This window comes from Rhinolophus sinicus, chromosome 18, assembly GCF_057876585.1.
Source record: "Rhinolophus sinicus isolate RSI-liver-muscle chromosome 18, RSI-T2T, whole genome shotgun sequence".
NCBI classification, from domain to species: Eukaryota; Metazoa; Chordata; class Mammalia; order Chiroptera; family Rhinolophidae; genus Rhinolophus; species Rhinolophus sinicus.
This window is the reverse complement of record NC_142518.1, coordinates 23,980,561-23,999,292: the sequence shown is the minus strand read 5'-3', so window position 1 is coordinate 23,999,292 and position 18,732 is coordinate 23,980,561. Positions and strand designations below refer to the sequence as shown.

Sequence of the window (18,732 nt, the reverse complement as noted above, 5' to 3'; positions counted from 1 at the left end):
ATTTGGAGGTCTTTCTTATGACAGCTCATGTGTTCAGAGGAAAACCCAGCCATATGTTGAAAAAGTGAGATTCTCACACACACAAGCAACTGATATACTGTAAAATCAGATATATGAGGAAACTCTTTAAAACTGACAGTCCACTCAAATGAGCATAGCTTGAAGATTTCTTTACCAAAATATTTTATAAATATGCTTGGAGAATAGAGGAACCACAAGAGATAGTATAATAAACCATTGTCAAGGCTGTTACTATTCTTAAAATGGAAAAGATCAGGGAGAGAGATGTTACAGAAACCCAGGAGAGAGTCAGATGCCATTTGTCAAGGTAGCCTTAAGAGCCAGCTCAAGTGCCAACACAAGAATGGAGCCAGAAAAATAAACACCCTGCTTTGCTCTCGTCCATGCCTCCAGAATCTGAACAGGGCTTCCCATGGACTAAAAATCAGAAGGCAGAAGACAAGGGGATGTAGTATACAAATGTCACCTCCCTGGATCACAGAAGAAGGGTGAACAGTGGTTCTGGAGGGACAAACAACACATAAGTGCCACAAGAGGCCCTGAGAAAGAGATTAGAAGAGTATGTCTGCAAGAAGACAAGAGCTATATAATAATGTAAATCACGTGAGCTTTTTGCATAGTTCCTATGTGCTCCACACCTTTTATAGGAAGTGGGAAATTGATGAGAGGGTAGATAGATGAAAAGGTTTCCAGCGTGAACCTTAATGATAGACAGATGGCTGGGTTTACTATAAAAAGCAATAAATGGGGGTTAATCTGTATACTTTGGAAAGAACAGTTTAAATAATGGGAGATTGGAGATAGAATGTTGACAGGGTTGATTGATTTGGAGGTGGTATTGAACCCAGAAAGTGATGGGAAACTCAAAGCTATTTTGAAGAGAAAAACAATTGAAGGACTTTATGAGTCTTCAAATATTAGACCTACAGCTTTACTAGGAAGTAAATAAACCCAGGGGATATATTTTTGGATAAAGAATGTAGTACAGAAAAGCATTTAGTTTATTAGGTAAATATACAAATCAAGGAAATTTCAATATTTAGAAATATTTTGCTATTGAATAATAGAATCCATGACGTGTTTTTTTTTGTCTGTGAATCTGTGGAATACTCTACCTACATTATCTCTTGCAACAAAAATCTGATGATAGTACCTTAACCTGTTTCCTGAGATTCAGATGTGGAAATTAATAAGAACATCTACAAAATGCACTCATTCATAAAATAGATAGGTGTTCAGGAATGAGACTATGTGCATTAGCTGGCTTGGGCTGCCTTTGCAAATACCACAGACTGGGTGGCTTGAACAACAAAAATTGATTTTCTCACAGTTGTCGAGTCTGGGAGGTTCCAAGATCAAGGTCTGGCAGGGCTCAGCTTCTGCTGAGAGCGCTCTTCCTGTCTTGCAGACAGCTGCCTTCTCACCGTGGCCTCACATTGCCTTTCCTTGGTGCATGTGTACAGAGGGAGAGAGACAAAATTTTCTTCTTTTCCTCGTAAGGCCACCAAGCCTATCAGATAAGGACACCACACTTACGACTTCATAAGCTGCTTCCTAAAAGTACTCTCACCAAATATAGTCACATTGTGGATTAGGGCTTTCACATATAAATTTATGGGACATAACTCAATCCATAGCATTCTGATACTGCCCCCCATGCATGGCCTTCTCATATGCCAGGAACCCCAAAAGTCAGAACTCATTCCAGCATCAATTTTAAAGGCCAAAGTTCCATAGAAATATCATTTGAATCAGATGTGGGTGAGACTCAAGGTATGATTTGTCCTGAGACAGGACAAATCTGTTGTGAACCTGTGAAACCAGGTAACTTAGGTACTTCCAAAATATGATGGTGGTACAGGCAGAGGATAGACATTCCCATTCTAAAAGGAGGAAAAATAGGGAAGAAGGAAGGGGCGATGGTTCCTAAGCAAGTCCAAAATCTAGCAAGGCAAAACCCACTGGATTTGAAGGCTTGAGAATAATCCTCTTTGGCTTGAAGCCCTGCCTTCCAGTCCTGCTGGGGCCATGGTTCTACCTTCAGGACCCACTAGGGCAGCAGTGACTTCAGTTTTGTGAGCATTAGATTGAGCATCCATTGATCCTGCCCTCATAGCATTTACCTAGAGTAGGGGAGAAAGACGTTAAGTAAAAGATTAAATAAATAGATGTAAAAATACCAATGGGACAAATGCTTTAAATGCAGGTACAGAGTTCTGGGAGAATGTTTAACAGGGAAACCCCGATTTATAGCCACCAAGGGCAGCTTCCTTGAGGCAGGTGCATTTGAGTTAAGGCTTTTAGGATGAGTCAAAATTAAGTAAGAGCACAGCAGGGCAAGAGGCCTCAGACAGAAGAAAGATAGTGGGAGGGAGCAATAACCATCAAGGATCTGAAAGAAGACCCATGGGCAGTCTGGGTATAGAAGGGCAGGGGTGTAAGGTGAAAGATGGAGGCAAACGGACAGACATATAGGAGACAGAGCAAGGGCTGCTGGGGCATGTTAGGACCTTGGTCTTTATCAGAGGAGCGAATGGAGATAACTGGAGGTTGTGTATCTTAAATATTCTCTCGAGGTTAGGGAAATCATCCTAAATGAAATGACTTCTTTTTTCTGCATTCGGCCACAAAGTTTCAAATCCTAATGACACAATTCCACCCCTCTTTATCACCCCTTACTCTTTCTCTCTGCCCCGTTGACTTCTATTAATTTGATACTCACCTCGATACATATTTAGCAGGATAAGCTCAGTATCATTCACACAACAGTTAAAATGATACTATTTGTAATTAATGATAGGTTAAAAAATTTCCTCCATCCTGTTTATCAATGCAGTCTGTTATTTGGTGTTTTTGTTTGTTTGTTTGTTTTTTTAGATTAGAGTGCAGGTTTAGCTCAAAATCTGCTACTTGCCAGAACTAATTCTAAATATGTTGCAGATTAGAGAGCCATTTGGGAATTAAAAGAAATCCATGAATCCTCTCCTGAGAAAGATACAAAAGTTTTTCCCTCAGATGAACATGTAATTTTAGAGGGTAAACAGACTTAGGGCAGATGCCTTACTCTGGAGGACCAACCACACACTAAGGCCCTTTTATGGAAATAATGAGTAATTGTTAACATATTTTAAATGATAAATATTTCACATCAAAATGATCTCTCCTGTGATTTACTCTCAGAACTTGAAGGTCTTAACTGAACATTTGCCCAAATGTTTAATTAGTTTCAAAGTCCCTTTTGTTTTGCAGAACACACTTGGCTGTACTGCGGGCTCCTTCTCTATATAGCCCCCTCAACGGGAAGGACGACAGCCTTCCATCTGGCCAAATGTAAATCAGGTTCTGGAATGTTTCATAGCAGATGTCAGTGCTGCCATTTGCAAGCCTGGTGTACAAAGTGCATGTCAATAATTCCATATCCAAAAACACAGACATTTACCTCTTACCTCTTGTCTTAGTCTTCCTCAGTGGATATTCCCCTACCTTCTTGAACTTGACTGACAGGCTTTATATATGGAAGGGAGAAATGGGTCACCTCCCCATTTATCTACATGTCTCTCTCTTCTTCACCTACCAAAAGAATTTGATTGTCAGAAATGAACCTATCTGAATCAAGTCAGACTGTTGTAACCATATACCACTATTCCTCTGAACGTTATCTTTGTATCTTCTAACACTCATAACAAGTGGTATTGCCTATTAGGTAGTCTTGCGACTATGAAAGGATCTATGATCTATGTGATAAATTTATGTCATTCGATACTAAGACAGAAGTTACTTTCTCCAAAAGACTGTGCATGCATCCAAAAATAACTTTTTTTTTAAACGTTCCCTTTTGATTTCCAAGAAGCTCAGGGTTATATTTAATTCATAATTACTGTAATTCTTTCCATTTTCCCCTCCTTCTAATTGCTTTATGATCCAGTTTTTTAAATTTGTGTTATCCTATTTGGTACATTTTAAATGGTAAACAATCTTGAAGTACTTTTTTCTAAAGGTAGCACAGTATAAATTATATGTATGGAACCATGGTGATAATATTTTACAAAGAGCGTTTTGAAATTTGTTTAAGTTTTATATATATATATATATATATATATATATATATATATATATACACATATATGTATATATATGTATATATATATACACATATATGTATATATATATGTATATATATATACACACACACACACACACATATATATATATTTATATGATACATATGAATTGCAACTTCACTGGAAACAAAAGACTATGGAAACATGTATGTCAAGAACAGCACTGTTCAAAAGAAATATAATGCAGGCCACAAATTTGAGTCACATATATAATTTGAAATGTTCTAGGAGTGACATTGAAAATGGAGAGAGTAACAGGTAAATGAAATTTCAGTAATGCATTTTACTTATTAACCTGGAATATCAAAATATTTTGAGATTTAATGATATTTGAAACTATTTGAGAATGTGTATATTTTCATACTAAGTCTTCCACATTCAGTGTATGTTTTACAATGACAGCACATCTCAGTTTGGAGTAGGCACAATTCAGTTGCTCACTAGCCACATGTAACTAGTGCCTACTATATTGGGCGCCACAGCAGAGTGTCCCTGTGATTTTATCATCCAAACCAGAGTACTCTTGAAAGTGAAAGGAGTGCTATTAATAATTATGCCAGGGCAACAAGAGAAAAGCAGAGCAAACAGTCACCCTACTTAAAACAATGGTAATTGCCTATTTAGTCAGCAGAAATAATGACCATACAAAAGATAGATAATTATAGACGTGGATATGAGTGTGTATATATATTAATGTCACATAGATTATGTATACATATCTATGTGTAATATATGTAATATAATACACATTTCTAAATGTACATAGTGTATATATATTTAAATATATGTAGGTATGTAATTTATATGCTACACAAGTGAATTTAAGGAAAAAATAGATACTGTTCATGAAATGAACTTAGAATGTGAAGCAAAGGCACACAATTTTGAGATGAGGGGTGCCGAGGAACATCCGTGTTTTATTTATGGAAAGAATATAAGGCCATTCACGGTACTTTTCACCCGTACTCATTGATGCCCGTTAGTGTTCTAAATGATGCCATTGGAAATGTAAAGAATTGTACACTTGAAGCCTATCCAATTTTATTAACCAATGTCACCCCAAGAAATTTAATTACAAAAAGAAAACAAAGAAATGTAAAGGTATTTATGTATGATGATATCTATTGCACATGGAGCCAAGGTATTCTTAAATTGATGACCTATACTAGAGGTTTGCCTAAACCATCATAGATGTTTCTTACCAACTTTTTGATAAGAGCATTAAGCTAAGCTTACCTCACTGCCTCATAAAACCTTCCTTTGCAAAAATGAAATGTAAACAAAGGAAAAATGTTACTTATTTTAATACCCTAAATTATGGTACAGGATGAAGTCAACCGGCTGTCAGTTCTTCAGCCTCAAATCGAGCGATTAAAAACTCAAAGCATAGCCCTGAAGGAAAAAGGACAAGGGCCAATGTTCCTGGATGCAGACTTCGTGGCCTTTACAAATCATTTCAACCAAGTCTTCACTGATGTGCAGGCCAGAGAAAAAGAGCTACAGACAAGTAAGTAAAAATATTTAAAATGGCTAACTTGGATATTTTCCAAATTAGCTATTTAACAAGAAAAGAGAAAGAACTAACATGAAAGAATAATTTCTATCAAAGGAACCACCCTCCCTACAAACTGTAGTAAGAAGTAATGAAATGCTATTGTTGGAAAATATACTGTGTGTTATAGTTTCATTTCCCTCCCTCCCCCATAATGATTTCATGACTGTGAGGGACAAATAAGCATATGTTTTACATAGGCATAACTTTTCTTTGGTGGGTTGCAACTTTTGCAATCAAACATTTTGAACACTGAAGGAAATAACAGAGCATTTGAAGCCATGTTAGTGGGTTTTCATTAAAGTTAGTTTGCTTCATGTACAGGACATTTAGCTGGGCATCTTACTAATACTTGTATCAATTTATATGCCGATTATTATAGCTGTAGAATACACGTGGCAACTGAAACTCAGCAAAGGATAAACTATTCTTTTGGCTGCATTATAGTATCAGTTCACTATAACTGTATAAGATCCTCTTTTTCTCATTTAATGATAAAATATAAGAGGGGACCAGGTATACAAAAGCCTACCATATGACTAGCAAGTTTTTCAACATGTCTCTTTTGTGTCTCACCAATTTGCTCTTGTGATATTAATGCGTAGTATCTGGTCCAAAATATCCCTGATCAACAGTTTCCTTTTTAAGGCAAAAATTCCTTACACAGGTTTATAAACACTTTTAAGCATTAGTAAATGAGGTTTTGGTTCACCATACACATACATGCCTATGTATGTATGTACAGTCAAAGAATTATAGAGTAAAACTGGATTTTAAGGCATTGTGATAAAAAATACTTCAAAAAATGTCTTCCTCAAATTTGTTATGAGAAGCACAAGAACATGTTTGTTTTCTACTAAAACTTTAATTACTTGGAAAACACATGTTTAAATTGCTTCTCTTTGTGAATATATAAAGCATTTACCACATAATAGTTCTAGAATAAGTATAGTGATACACATGAAACGTTCCCCACTTTCCTAGTTTTCTTAATTTTTATTTCTCTGTGAGGTCGTGGAATGAACTGAATAAAGCAAAAGTTAAATCCATTTTTTTCTTTTATTTCAGAGTCATTTTTGCCGAAGGGTTTATTTTCCTGAAAGGGAATCAGATAATACAACTTTACAATAATATCAGCTCCCTCTAGTGGATTTCAGTTTACCTCTTACTGGGTCTCTATAAAATCCACTGGGGAAAAGATTGTGAATGTCCTAAATTTTCAAACATTGACCTATTTAACAACGAAGCATTTTTTCTTGTCATAAAATCCATAAACCTCCCTTAAAATCAAGCACATTTTAATAGTTATCCTCTAATTGGTGGGAAAAAGAGCTTATTCACTGGGAAATTATTTTAATTTACATGTACCTATTAATTATATTAAGGTTCAACATTTTTCCTGTTTATTTTAAAGATATTCAGAATATTGATGTTTGATGATAATTGAGAGTCAACTATGATACTACAATATAAATGTATACTAACATATACTCTTTATCCATGCAGCCATCAATATACCCATTCATATTATCAAGTCTTCTTTATCTTTCATACATACGGTGATTGTTTATAAAACTGCCAAATATTTTCACTCCATTTATCTCTAGATAAAATGTTCTGCCTTCCGCTTTATTTACCAAAACATCGCTAACGATTTTATTCATTCTTGGAAAACCTGTCTCGATTAATTAATAGTCATTAAATATGGATTATATATGAATTATAAAGTATACAATTTATATATGTATATATAATTTATATTATGTATGTTGTTATTTAATTTCCTCTCTACCTTTTTTCTTTAGTACTGTTTTCACAATGAAACAAAAATTTGACTTTTTAAGTGTACTTTGAGTGCAGAAAATGGTGTAAAGGAATTGGTGGTTGGTACCTGGCAAAAATTATATGAGAAAGTAATATTAAAAGATGAAATGCATTCTATATTTATAGTTATTTTTAGTCTACAAACAACTTTTTTTTTATAAATTACCTTTCTTTCCTCAGAGAGCAACCCTTTAAAAATATCTTGTGTTATCCCTGTCACAAGTACATGTATATGATAATACATACTATAGTTTTCCAGTTAAAGTTTTTACCCCTTGACATAGACTCATGTATATCAGAAAATATAGCACTTAATTCCACACATGACTTTTTTAAAATGATAAAATTATCTTCCTTTGTCTCTCCTGCTCTCCCCTTTGCTCTCCTCTCTTATTCTTTTATCTGAAACCTCTCTCCCTTCTAGCTAATAATAATAGCAAATATGCTATATACTCTGTAGTGGACATAGTAATTAGCAAATATAGAAAAATTCAGAATAAAATCTAGTGTCTTCTTATTATGCTCTACAAGGACCTCGTGGACATAGTTCCCAAAGACCGCTCTGCCCTCATGTCCATGCACCGTCCACCTTGCTCCACTTGCCTCCTTGTTATCCTCCTTCAGTACCAGGAACACTCAGGCCTCTGGGCTGTTAAACTTGCCATTCCTCTCCTGGAAAACCTTTCCTCTCACTATCCACATAGCTCCCTCCTTCACTGAAGTCTCTGGTCACATTATACTTCCACAGAGAGGCCTTTTTGTTCACTGTATAGTCATTTTCTGTCCTTTTTGTTCTATTTAATTTGATTAATTAATTAAATACTTTTATTATATGCAGAGTTGATATAACATATTGACATTTAAAAAATAACAAAAAAATTAATCTGCCTACTTAACCACTAAATGATAGAATATTGCGAAAACCGTTAATATCCTTGTTACCACTCTCAAATTCCCTTTCCTCCCCACCCCCCAAGCCCATCCTCACCATCGTCCCCACGCAGATCATTTGTCTGTTCTCAGTGCCATTCCTGAATCCTCCCATAAAAACTACACTTCCCAGCATCCTTCTTTAAATTGACTACTTGCTTGGTTCAACCAGTGGGAAGCACTTGGCGAATACTGAGGATGAGTAGAGGAGAGAAGCTGGAATATTCTCTTCCCCTCTCATCGTTTCAGGATGCTTCTCCATCAGTGGCTGAAAATGAGTCTTCCAAGGTTCGGTACTGTTCCCTCTGGAAACAGCATTCCTCAGGCTTGCTGTGTCCCCAAATGGAAGCTCCCTGTGAGTTCAGCTCCTGCTAGTTGGTTCCCATTATTGGTTTCTTGTAACTCCAAACCATACCTCTTTCTTTGTCCCACTAATCTTTGGAATGGTAGTGGCTTCCTGGTACTGTTCATCTATTGATTACCCATCATTCCTTGTGTAGCTCCTCATTTATTCCAACATTTTTATATCTAATTCTCTAGTTTAAATTTCTTTTATTGCATTATCTGGAAGGATCTCCCCACACATACCTCAGTTTTTCTTCACTGCCATTTATTTCCATTACTCATGAAAATGTCTTTGGTTATTTGTTCATTTCCTGACTCACCAATTAGATTTCAAGCATCATTAAAGCTCGGGCTTTGCTTTTTTTATTTTTACTTTTTGCATCCCTGGTTCTCAGAGTATTGAATGAATATTGGCTGCATGAAGCAGTAAAAAATGATCACAAGTAATTTATTAACATCCCCAGTTTTATAAATGAGGTCTAAGTTACTAAAATGTCAAGTAATTTGCCAAAGCTAGTAAGTGCAGAGCCAATTCCAAAGCACAGGGCAAAAAGTAGACTTCCCAGTTGTCATGCTACACAGCCTCTTTCTGCAGAAGCAGAATGGAGAAGCAGACTCTGTTAGGTGTTCATAAAAACCTGTTGATCTTTCTCTAAGAATAAGGAATTGCAATATATTTATCACCTTTTTTTAAACTTCTCTCTCCCTCCGAACACATATTCATCATCTGGACAAAACTGGACTCATTCATATCACCTCTGGCTAGCTTCTAATATATGTTTGTCTCAGCAGCTGCCACAAGGGAAACAAGCACTGTTTTCCAGAATGTACATGTCCAAATTTAATGAAACTAAACTTTATAACCCATTCAACATACACCCTTGTCTCTCGGCTTCATCATAACAAAGTACTCCTTTACTTCATTACTATTCATGAGAATCCTCTTCACTTTTGCTTATTAATGCATACCTAACATTAGCATAAACGTACCTAGTCAGTGGAGAAACACATTATTTGTATGAAAGAAAACAGTGAGGTTGAAAGTACCACAGAGATCTTTCAATATGAAATCAGAAGTGCTCAGATTAAATAAAGCCTCTTAAGATAAACTTGGGTAGGAACTCCCAAATAAATATAAGCACAATTGAGTGCAATTCTTAGTTTGCATTTCTAACACACACTCTAAAAATATTTTACCATCTGATAACCCTGTTAAATAGGATGCAAAATACTTTTCTGTATTCCTCTCATTTAGTGTAAAAGCAATTGGTATGTAGAAGTGAAACTTATATGCTACGTATCTATTTAAAATAATGTGGATTAAATAATGCCATTTGATAGTTATTGAAACTAGTGTTTTGCACTGTGGTTTTATCTATTTAGGAAAATCCTCAGCCATTATCTCTTCAAATATGGCTTCTGCCCCATTTTTTCTCTCTGAAATTTTTGGGATACATTTATGTTAGACCACTTTTCTGTTTTTTTTAATTCTCTATTTCCCACCTTTTTGTCTTTCCATGCTTCATTCCAAATATACATTCCTGGACTATCTTCAGATTTACTGATTTTCTGTTTAGCTTTGTCTAATCTATTTTAAACCCATCCATTGTGTTATTGATTTTTACTTATTACATGTTTCAGTTCTAGAATTTCTTTTTAATTCTCCTTAAAAATCTGTTAGGTCATTTTTATGATTTCCAGTTTTCTACCCAAATTCTCAATTTTGTTAATCTCCTTGAACATGATTAGTATAGCTACTTAAGTCATACATTGTGTGTGTACATGTGTATGTGTGTGTATACAAAAAACTTATATGCGGAATCTAAAGAAAAGAATAAGTGAATGAACTAATCAGAAACAGTTTTGGAAACATGGAGGAAAAAACAGAGGGTTGCTAGAGGGGCGGGGGGGTGGGGATAAGGGGAAGGTGAGAGGTTTTGGGAACGTACAGAGGGATAGTGGATGGGGGGAGGGGGGTTCACACAGTGTGAGGGATAAAAATGATAAATGTCTAAGTTTTGCTTTGTCTTGTGCACCTGAAACTAATTAATAAAAAAATATATATATATATACAAATTATGTATAGTTGTATATAGCATATATACATAGATGCATATGTGATTTAAAGCTTATATATCGCTCTATAAAACTATATGTAAAGCTTATAAATATATATAAACACACACACATTGTATTTTCCCATATATATTCATTTCCTAATTTTATGTATACTTGGAAATGGATATGTGTGTGTGTGTATGTGTGTGTGTGTGTGTAAAAGTACACCACTTGGTAGTGGTTTTGATTTTGAAACGGGATGAGCCTGAGCCTGGTTTAAAATCCTGGCTGACAATTACTAGATGCTTAACTCTGAGCAAATTAGTTGGACTTTTTTACAGCCTCAGTATCCTTAACTGTAAATGAGAATAAAAATATGTATCTCATCGGTTTATTATAAAAATTAAGAATGATAATGTGTGTGGTAATTATTAAAATTTCTGACACATACTAAACATACATAAAGTGTTTTTCTAGTAAAATTAAAGGGTATAAGATGTAATTTAAAATATAAAGGGCTGTAGATAATGATACTTTTTTCCCCAAAGGCAAATGATGACACAGAACGAGCGTAGCCTTCAAAATCAGATATATATGGACTCTACTTATTTTCTCCAAGTACCATCTATGTTGGCAAGTTTACTTAGCCCCTTTGTATCTCCATTTCCTCACCTTGAAAATGAATTGAACAATGCATACCTTGCAAGGCTGATGTGAGGATTCAATGTAATATATGCATAGTTTCAGAATATCAGATGGATGAAGGAATATATCTTCGATATTATAATCTAATGTCATTTTCAGGCTTTTACATTTCGTTAATATTTGTAATTAGTAGTTTGGTTGAGTTTGCTGACAATTTAGGAAAACATAGTGACAAAGTTTAAAATGATTAAATTACTTTCTTTTTTTTCCCTTCTGATAAAGTTTTTGACACGTTGCCACCCATACGCTATCAGGAGACCATGAGCACCATCCTGACATGGATCCAGCAGTCAGAAACCAAACTCTCTATACCTCAGGTTACCGTCACTGAATATGAAATCATGGAGCAGAGACTCAGCGAGTTACAGGTCTGTGAATATTTGCATGTCTTAAACAGCGCAGTGCGCATCTTATCTACCAAGCAATCACATTGGTGTAACCTTAAAACAATACTAGAATAAAATAATCGTGGCGAGTCTGATAGTTTACCAGTTGAAAAAAATGAAAATAAGACTTTAAAAATTGAATATTGTGGGGACAGAGCCCCAGAAAGTAGTTTACAGGCTCTCGGCCTCACGTGGAAGGGTGCTGGCTCGGGTGGTGAATGGCCGTCGGCTGTGGCTGATTGGCCGTCGGCTGTGGCCGGTTAGCCCATTGGCCGCTGGTATAACTGCTGCGGCTACCAAGGAGAGCCGAGAGAGAGGAACAGAGTCGAGAGAGTGGAGGAGAGTCGTTGGTCGGTTAGTTGGCGGAAAGGCAGACGGCAGGTCACGCGTCCGGTGGGCTCAGCCTCCAGTGAGACCATAGTGGTGTGACTCCCCTACCTATGGCTCCGTGGGTGTTCCTTTTCGGCCTCACCATATCCTGCGTTCTTGTGTGGGGAGCGGGAGCAGAGACCCCGCAGGCCGCCCCGCCTGAAAGATGGTGCAGCAAGAAGGCCTCCGCGCACGACAAATGGCGCAGCGAGCAGGGTCTCCCGCACGACAAATATGTTATGCATTTTTTCTCTCTATAAGATCAAACTTCCATCTTTGAAGACAATGATATGGTCTGCTTATGAAGTGTATGCTTTCTCATTTAATATGTATTTTAGACACATTGATTTTGAGTATTATGAGAGTTGTGGTACTATTTTCCTCCTTTGCTTGCTGACGTATAACTCCTCTCATATTTCCAAACAAACAGAAGGAGGTAAAATGGTGTAGTTGCAAAATTAGTTTTAATTTAAACACTAGTCTTATGTAATGATGTAGTTAGTTATTTGAGTTCTAAAAAATATGTTTTTAACAGCCTTATATTGGGATATATTAAATGCTTATATGCAAAATGAAAGAAATAATTTATAAGAGATTTTAGAATCTTTTCCTACTCTCTCTGAAAAGCCTGTGTTGTATATCAATCACATTTTAGTTTTTAAGATATGAAAACATGCTCATTAGTTTAGGAACTGAAATCATATATCCATATTTTTAGAATTAAATTTAGAAAAAATATTAAAATTTTAGCTTTGTTATATCAAGAGATCTTTATTGAGAATGAAATATTATTAACAAAATAATTTTAGAAGTATTTTGTCAAATAAATTTAAAAAAAACAAAACATTTCCTAGTGTATATTATCCCATTTAGACTATTTCCTCTAATATAATACCAAACACACTATAACTGTTTAATATTTTTTCCATTTCTGTTGTTGTTTTTAATACCTCGAATGATTCCAAATTTACTTTGAACAATATGTGACTTAATAGAACTATAAATTTTTAAAAAATAAGAGTACAAAGGTATAGCAACTAGGGGAGTGGATTAAATACAGAAGAAATGGTGCATGGATGAGTAGAAAAGTACATTTCTACTGAGAAAACAGTGAAGAGAGAGGAAAATTATTTACAAATATTATTAAGAAAATATATTAACTAACTGAAAAAAATTGAAGTTAGAACCTTGCATCAAATGTTACACCAAAACAAAATACCACATAAATTAAAAAGTTCCAAAACATTTTAATAAATGTTGGAGAAATTTTTAATAAAAATCTTTAAAAACATACGGGAAACATAAACATCAATGGAAGAAGTCACAAACATTGTAAAAACACCAGAGACAATTTAAAAGAAAAATGAGACCAACAATAAATTTGTTTGAATAAGGGCAAAAGTCATAAATAAGGAATTCACCAAAACAACCACTAAACATATGAAAAATTATAACTCATAAAAGAAGAAGTACAGATTTACAAAGTGAGATATCATTTTTCACATAGTAAATTACAAAAGAAAGAAACCCCAACAAACCCAAAAGAGATAATCAGTGCAGACCTGGCAGCAATAAGCTATATTATCACTAACTGGTGGAGATGTAAATGAATGTACATTTTGCTGAGGAAAACTTTTCAATACCTCTTAATAACTTGCAAAATAATTCATTTAATTGTGTATGTGAATATTATTTCCATGAAGTCTCTGTCTTATGGGAATAATCAGAATGTACTCAAAGATATAGGTAGATTGAGGCAGATAGATTTTAAACATAATTTACAGAAGTAGAAATTTCAAAATTAATTTTTAGAGCTAATAATGGGACATGGTTAAATGCCCTGCTCAAAATATAGTTATATGCATGCTATATACGTATTGTCTAAATAATCAAACAACGGTAACAGTTTAATAAAGTAAAATAAAACAAAGTAAAAATTAAAATACCATAAAATATGCATAAGGTATTATGGAACCATAAAAGTTATTTGTTTGACATATTTTGGGTATGTTATAGATCACATTATAAAAGTAGGAATGAATGTGTATGTGTGCACATCATAAGATCAGATATTCAGTATTTAGTTACACATAGAGAAAACTGGAAGTTTATACAAAATCATAATAGTTGTATATAATGTGTATTTTTCCATTTTTTATCTTGAACCTTTATTACTTTATAACCAGAAAGTGAAATTTAAATGAATATTGAGGAGGGGAAACCTAAAGATAGGCATCCTATTAAAAGGGATTGCATAGGTGTATGTGTATATACACATACTCACATACACACACACACACACACACACACACACACACACACACACACAGAGTCCAAAAAAATGTGTATACATTTTAAGAAAGGAAAAAAAACTGTATTAAAATTGTAATACTCAGTATATACCGGTAACAAAAGATGAATACAAATCATGTGTATATATTTTTTGGTACCCCTGGCATGCATATATATATATATATATATATATATATATATATATATATATATATATTTTTTTTTTTTTTTTTTAAAGACATTGGCATATTTTGTAGTATTTTAAATTCCTCCGAAAATTACCCTAGAATTTCACTATAATACTAGAAAATATACCAATGTCTTTTGAAAAATACTGATACTTTAGTTAACCTGGTATTAGTAGACCATCCAGCTGGTAACTTATTCTCAGTTTTGTTTTTCCATATATCAATATGATTTAGTTATATTTTTAACTAGGGAGGTTAGAAGTTGTCTTCCTAAAGGCTCAGTATAATTAACTGTATTACAAATGTAGTTAGTAATATACAGACATGATAGAATCAAATTAGTTGTGTTAAAACGGTTGCTATAAGATACAGTTTTGGATATATTTCACATTGTTCATAAAAGTAGGCATAGATTTTAAAATAACATTACTAAATGCTGCGAAAATTACTCTCATGATAAAAAGTAGAATTTCAATTAGCACTAGTTATTTTATAACTAGTATTACATCATCTATTGTTATAGATAGTTGAATCACCTAGCTTTCAAGTTCATTTCATTTAACTGAAGAAGTTTGTCACTGCTCCTGCACAATGAAACCTATTATTATTCATCAGTTAGTATACATGTACTTTCTGTTTTCATTTTGGAGGCTTTACAAAGTTCTCTGCAAGAGCAGCAAAGTGGCGTAAACTATCTCAGCACCACTGTGAAAGAGATGTCACAGAAAGCGCCCTCTGACGTTAGCCGGAAATACCAATCAGAATTTGAAGAGATTGAGGGCCGCTGGAAGAAGCTCTCCTCCCAGCTGGTCGAACGTTGCCAAAAGCTAGAGGAGCAAATGGCTAAACTCCGAAAAATTCAGGTAATTCAAGATTTTACCTTTTATATACATTCTTTTTTAACTTTTTTCTCCCCTAATAATGCGTTATAAAATTTAAGGTAAGTTAACTTCTGTAGTTGTTCAAAGTCAGTGATAAATCTTTCAATTTTTTTTTAAAGGAAACAGTAATTAGGAGTTCCACTTCTTAGATTTTCTTTCTTCCTTTTTTTTTAAAATTAGTTTCAGGTGTACAAAACAATGTAACAGACATTTACACCCCTCACAAAGTCATAACCCCCTCCCCCAATCTACTACCCCTCAGGTATCATATATAGCTGTTGCAGTTCCATTGACTCCATTCCATATGCTGTATGCCACATGCTGTGACTATATATATATATATAAATAAAATTATAGTTGACATGCAGTATTATTCAGCTTCAGCTTCAGATGTACAGCGCAGTGGTCAGGCATCTACACCGTCCGTGAAGTGGTCTCCCTAATAAGACAAGTGTCCATCGGATACTCCACCAAATCTTCACAACATTAATTGTTTATACTCCACAAACTGTCTTTTGTATCCCTGTGGCAATGTTGTGAATACCAATTTGTACTTTCTAATCCCCTCATCTTCTCCCTCATCCCCACCCCCTCCCATCTAGCAACCCTCAGTTTTTTCTGTATATCTCTGAGACTGTTTCTAATTAGTTTGCTCATTTATTCTGTTCTTTAGATTCTACATATAAGTGAGATCATATGGTATTTGTCTTTCTACATCTGACTTATTTCACTTAACATAATGTTCTCTAGGTCCATCCATATCATTGCAAATGGTAAGATTTCATTCTTCTTTATGGCTGCGTAATACTCCATTTTCTAAATGTACCACAGTTTCTTAATCCAGTTATTTACCGATGGGCATTTCAGTTGTTTCCAAGTCTTGACAATTATGAATAGCACTGCAATAAACATAGGGGTGTGTATATTTTTTCAAATTAGCATTTTGGATTTCTCTGGATCAATACCTAAGAGTGGAATTGCTGGGTCATAAGGTAGTTCCATTTCCAGTTTTTTGAGGAACCTCCATACTGATTTCCTTAGTGGCTGCACCAATCTGCAATCTCACCAGCAGTGCACCAGGGCTCCCTTTTCTGCACATCCTCTCCAGCACTTTTTTGTTGATGAGAGCCATTCTTACCAGAGTGAGGTGATATCTCATTGTGTTTTTTATTTGCATTTCTCTAATGAATAGTGAGGTTGGAGATTTTTTCATGTCTGTGGGCCATCTATATGTCCTCTTTAGAGAAATGTCTCTTTATGTCCTCTGCCCATTTTTTAATTGGGTTGTCAGTTTTCTTGGTGTTGAGTTGTATGAGTTTTTTATAAATTTTGGATATTAACCCCTTAATAGATGTCTCATTGACAAATATCTTCTCCCATTCAGTAGGATGCCTTTTTGTTTTATTGATGGTTTCCTTTGCTGTGAAAAGAACTTTTTAGTTTGATGTAATCCCATATGTTTATTTTTTCTCTTCCCTTGCCCAAGGGGATATATTAGTAAATACATTACTAAGGATAATATCTGCATAGATTTTCATTGAAATTATTTTTTTCCACCAATACCAATGAGATTTAAATGTATTTTTAGCTCAGATAGTGTTCAACACTAATCTTACCTTTAGTCTGGATGTCCTTTAAAATATAGCTATCATTTATCTTATGAATAAATAAAAAAGTTATCTACCATGTAATATAGTCATGTCATTTCAGAGCATATTTAACTTATAATTATGTGTATAAACTTAACCCCGTCACCTTCCACGACCGGCTTCTACTGACTTAATTGATTTGAATAGTGCCACATATTAATAATCACCCAAGCTGAAAATAGTAACAGTTACAGTCTACTCTAAAGTCTAAAATATTTAATGATATAAGCGATATCTCTCTTATGTGGTGAATTCTTGTGAATAATAATGTTGCTAAGAATCTTTGAAAGCATCATGCATGATGAAAAAACATTGGAACAAGAAGCTTCTGTAATTTAATGTGTGTGTGTGTGTGTGTGTGTGTGTGTGTGTGTGTGTGTGTGTGTGTATAGTCACAGGATGCGGAGTACAGCATAGAGAATAGAGCAAATGGAGTTGTGACAGCTATATATATATGATGTCAGAGGGGTAGTAGATTGGGTGTAAATGTCTAACTATTACATTGTTTTGTGCACCTGGAACTAATAATCAAAAAAACAAAACAAGCTTCTGGATTTAAATCTCAGTGAGGTACTCTGTTTTTCTTACCTTGTACAAACCAAAAGACTGAGGCAGTCCTAAAACATTCTGTAACGTACAACATACACATGTACATGTTTCTACATATAAACATGTGTGCATTTATATGCACACCTACATGCATACATAATGTCTGAACTAGGACAACGGTAACATGAAAGAAGCATAAAACCAAACTTAAGAGATATCAGCAAAAGGGTGATGGTGAAATCGAGAGTTCTTAGATTTAGTCTAATGCTTTTAGAATTCTTATTAATCAGATTGAAGGGGTAACTTTCCGAGCATCACATATCTTCAATAGAAATTTAAGAAAGGAGAAAATAGCACATCTGAACAGCATAGTGGCATTATATGGAAAATAAAGAAGTTCGGAAATCATACATTTGAAAAGTAGCCAAAAAAAGCAGTGGGCAGTATATGAAAGCATAAAGGGAGGTACTTGGCTATTTATAAATGATAAAAGAGGACATTTTTCACCTGATCTTTACTTCAACCTGATAAGGCAACTAAGAAATTCAAAGCAAAAGTTTTCTCTCTGAGGATGACAAAATCTTCGTCTGAAAGTTCCCAACTGGAAGGCCCATTTAAACTGTCAACAGCAACAAACAATTTGTGGAAGTTCAGGTTTAGGGAGGCTATAAAGACACCATGACATTGAGTTTAATGTTCATAGTTTGTTTTATGTACTGTAAAGGCACATTGTTAGTATTATCATGAGTTGTTGTGTAACTTAAAATTTCGCAAGAGGGGGATATGATTTAATGTTCTCGAGAGTAACATCATAAAACCACATTTGGTAGTTATTTTTTATTTTTAACAATAGCAGACTTCA

The 18,732-nt window shown here is 34.6% G+C and overlaps 1 protein-coding gene across 8 annotated transcripts in view; it reads left to right on the top strand.

The window, feature by feature from the left end:
• The window catches only part of DMD (dystrophin), a 2,122,179-nt gene that overhangs the window by 792,393 nt on the left and 1,311,054 nt on the right, over positions 1-18,732 (top strand). For all 8 annotated transcript variants that reach the window (XM_074323910.2, XM_074323908.2, XM_074323912.2 and 5 more), the window contains exons 21-23: positions 5,469-5,649; positions 11,779-11,924; positions 15,442-15,654. In XM_074323910.2, the coding sequence (XP_074180011.2) occupies positions 5,469-5,649; positions 11,779-11,924; positions 15,442-15,654 (540 nt within the window). The remainder of the gene's footprint in view (positions 1-5,468; positions 5,650-11,778; positions 11,925-15,441; positions 15,655-18,732) is intronic.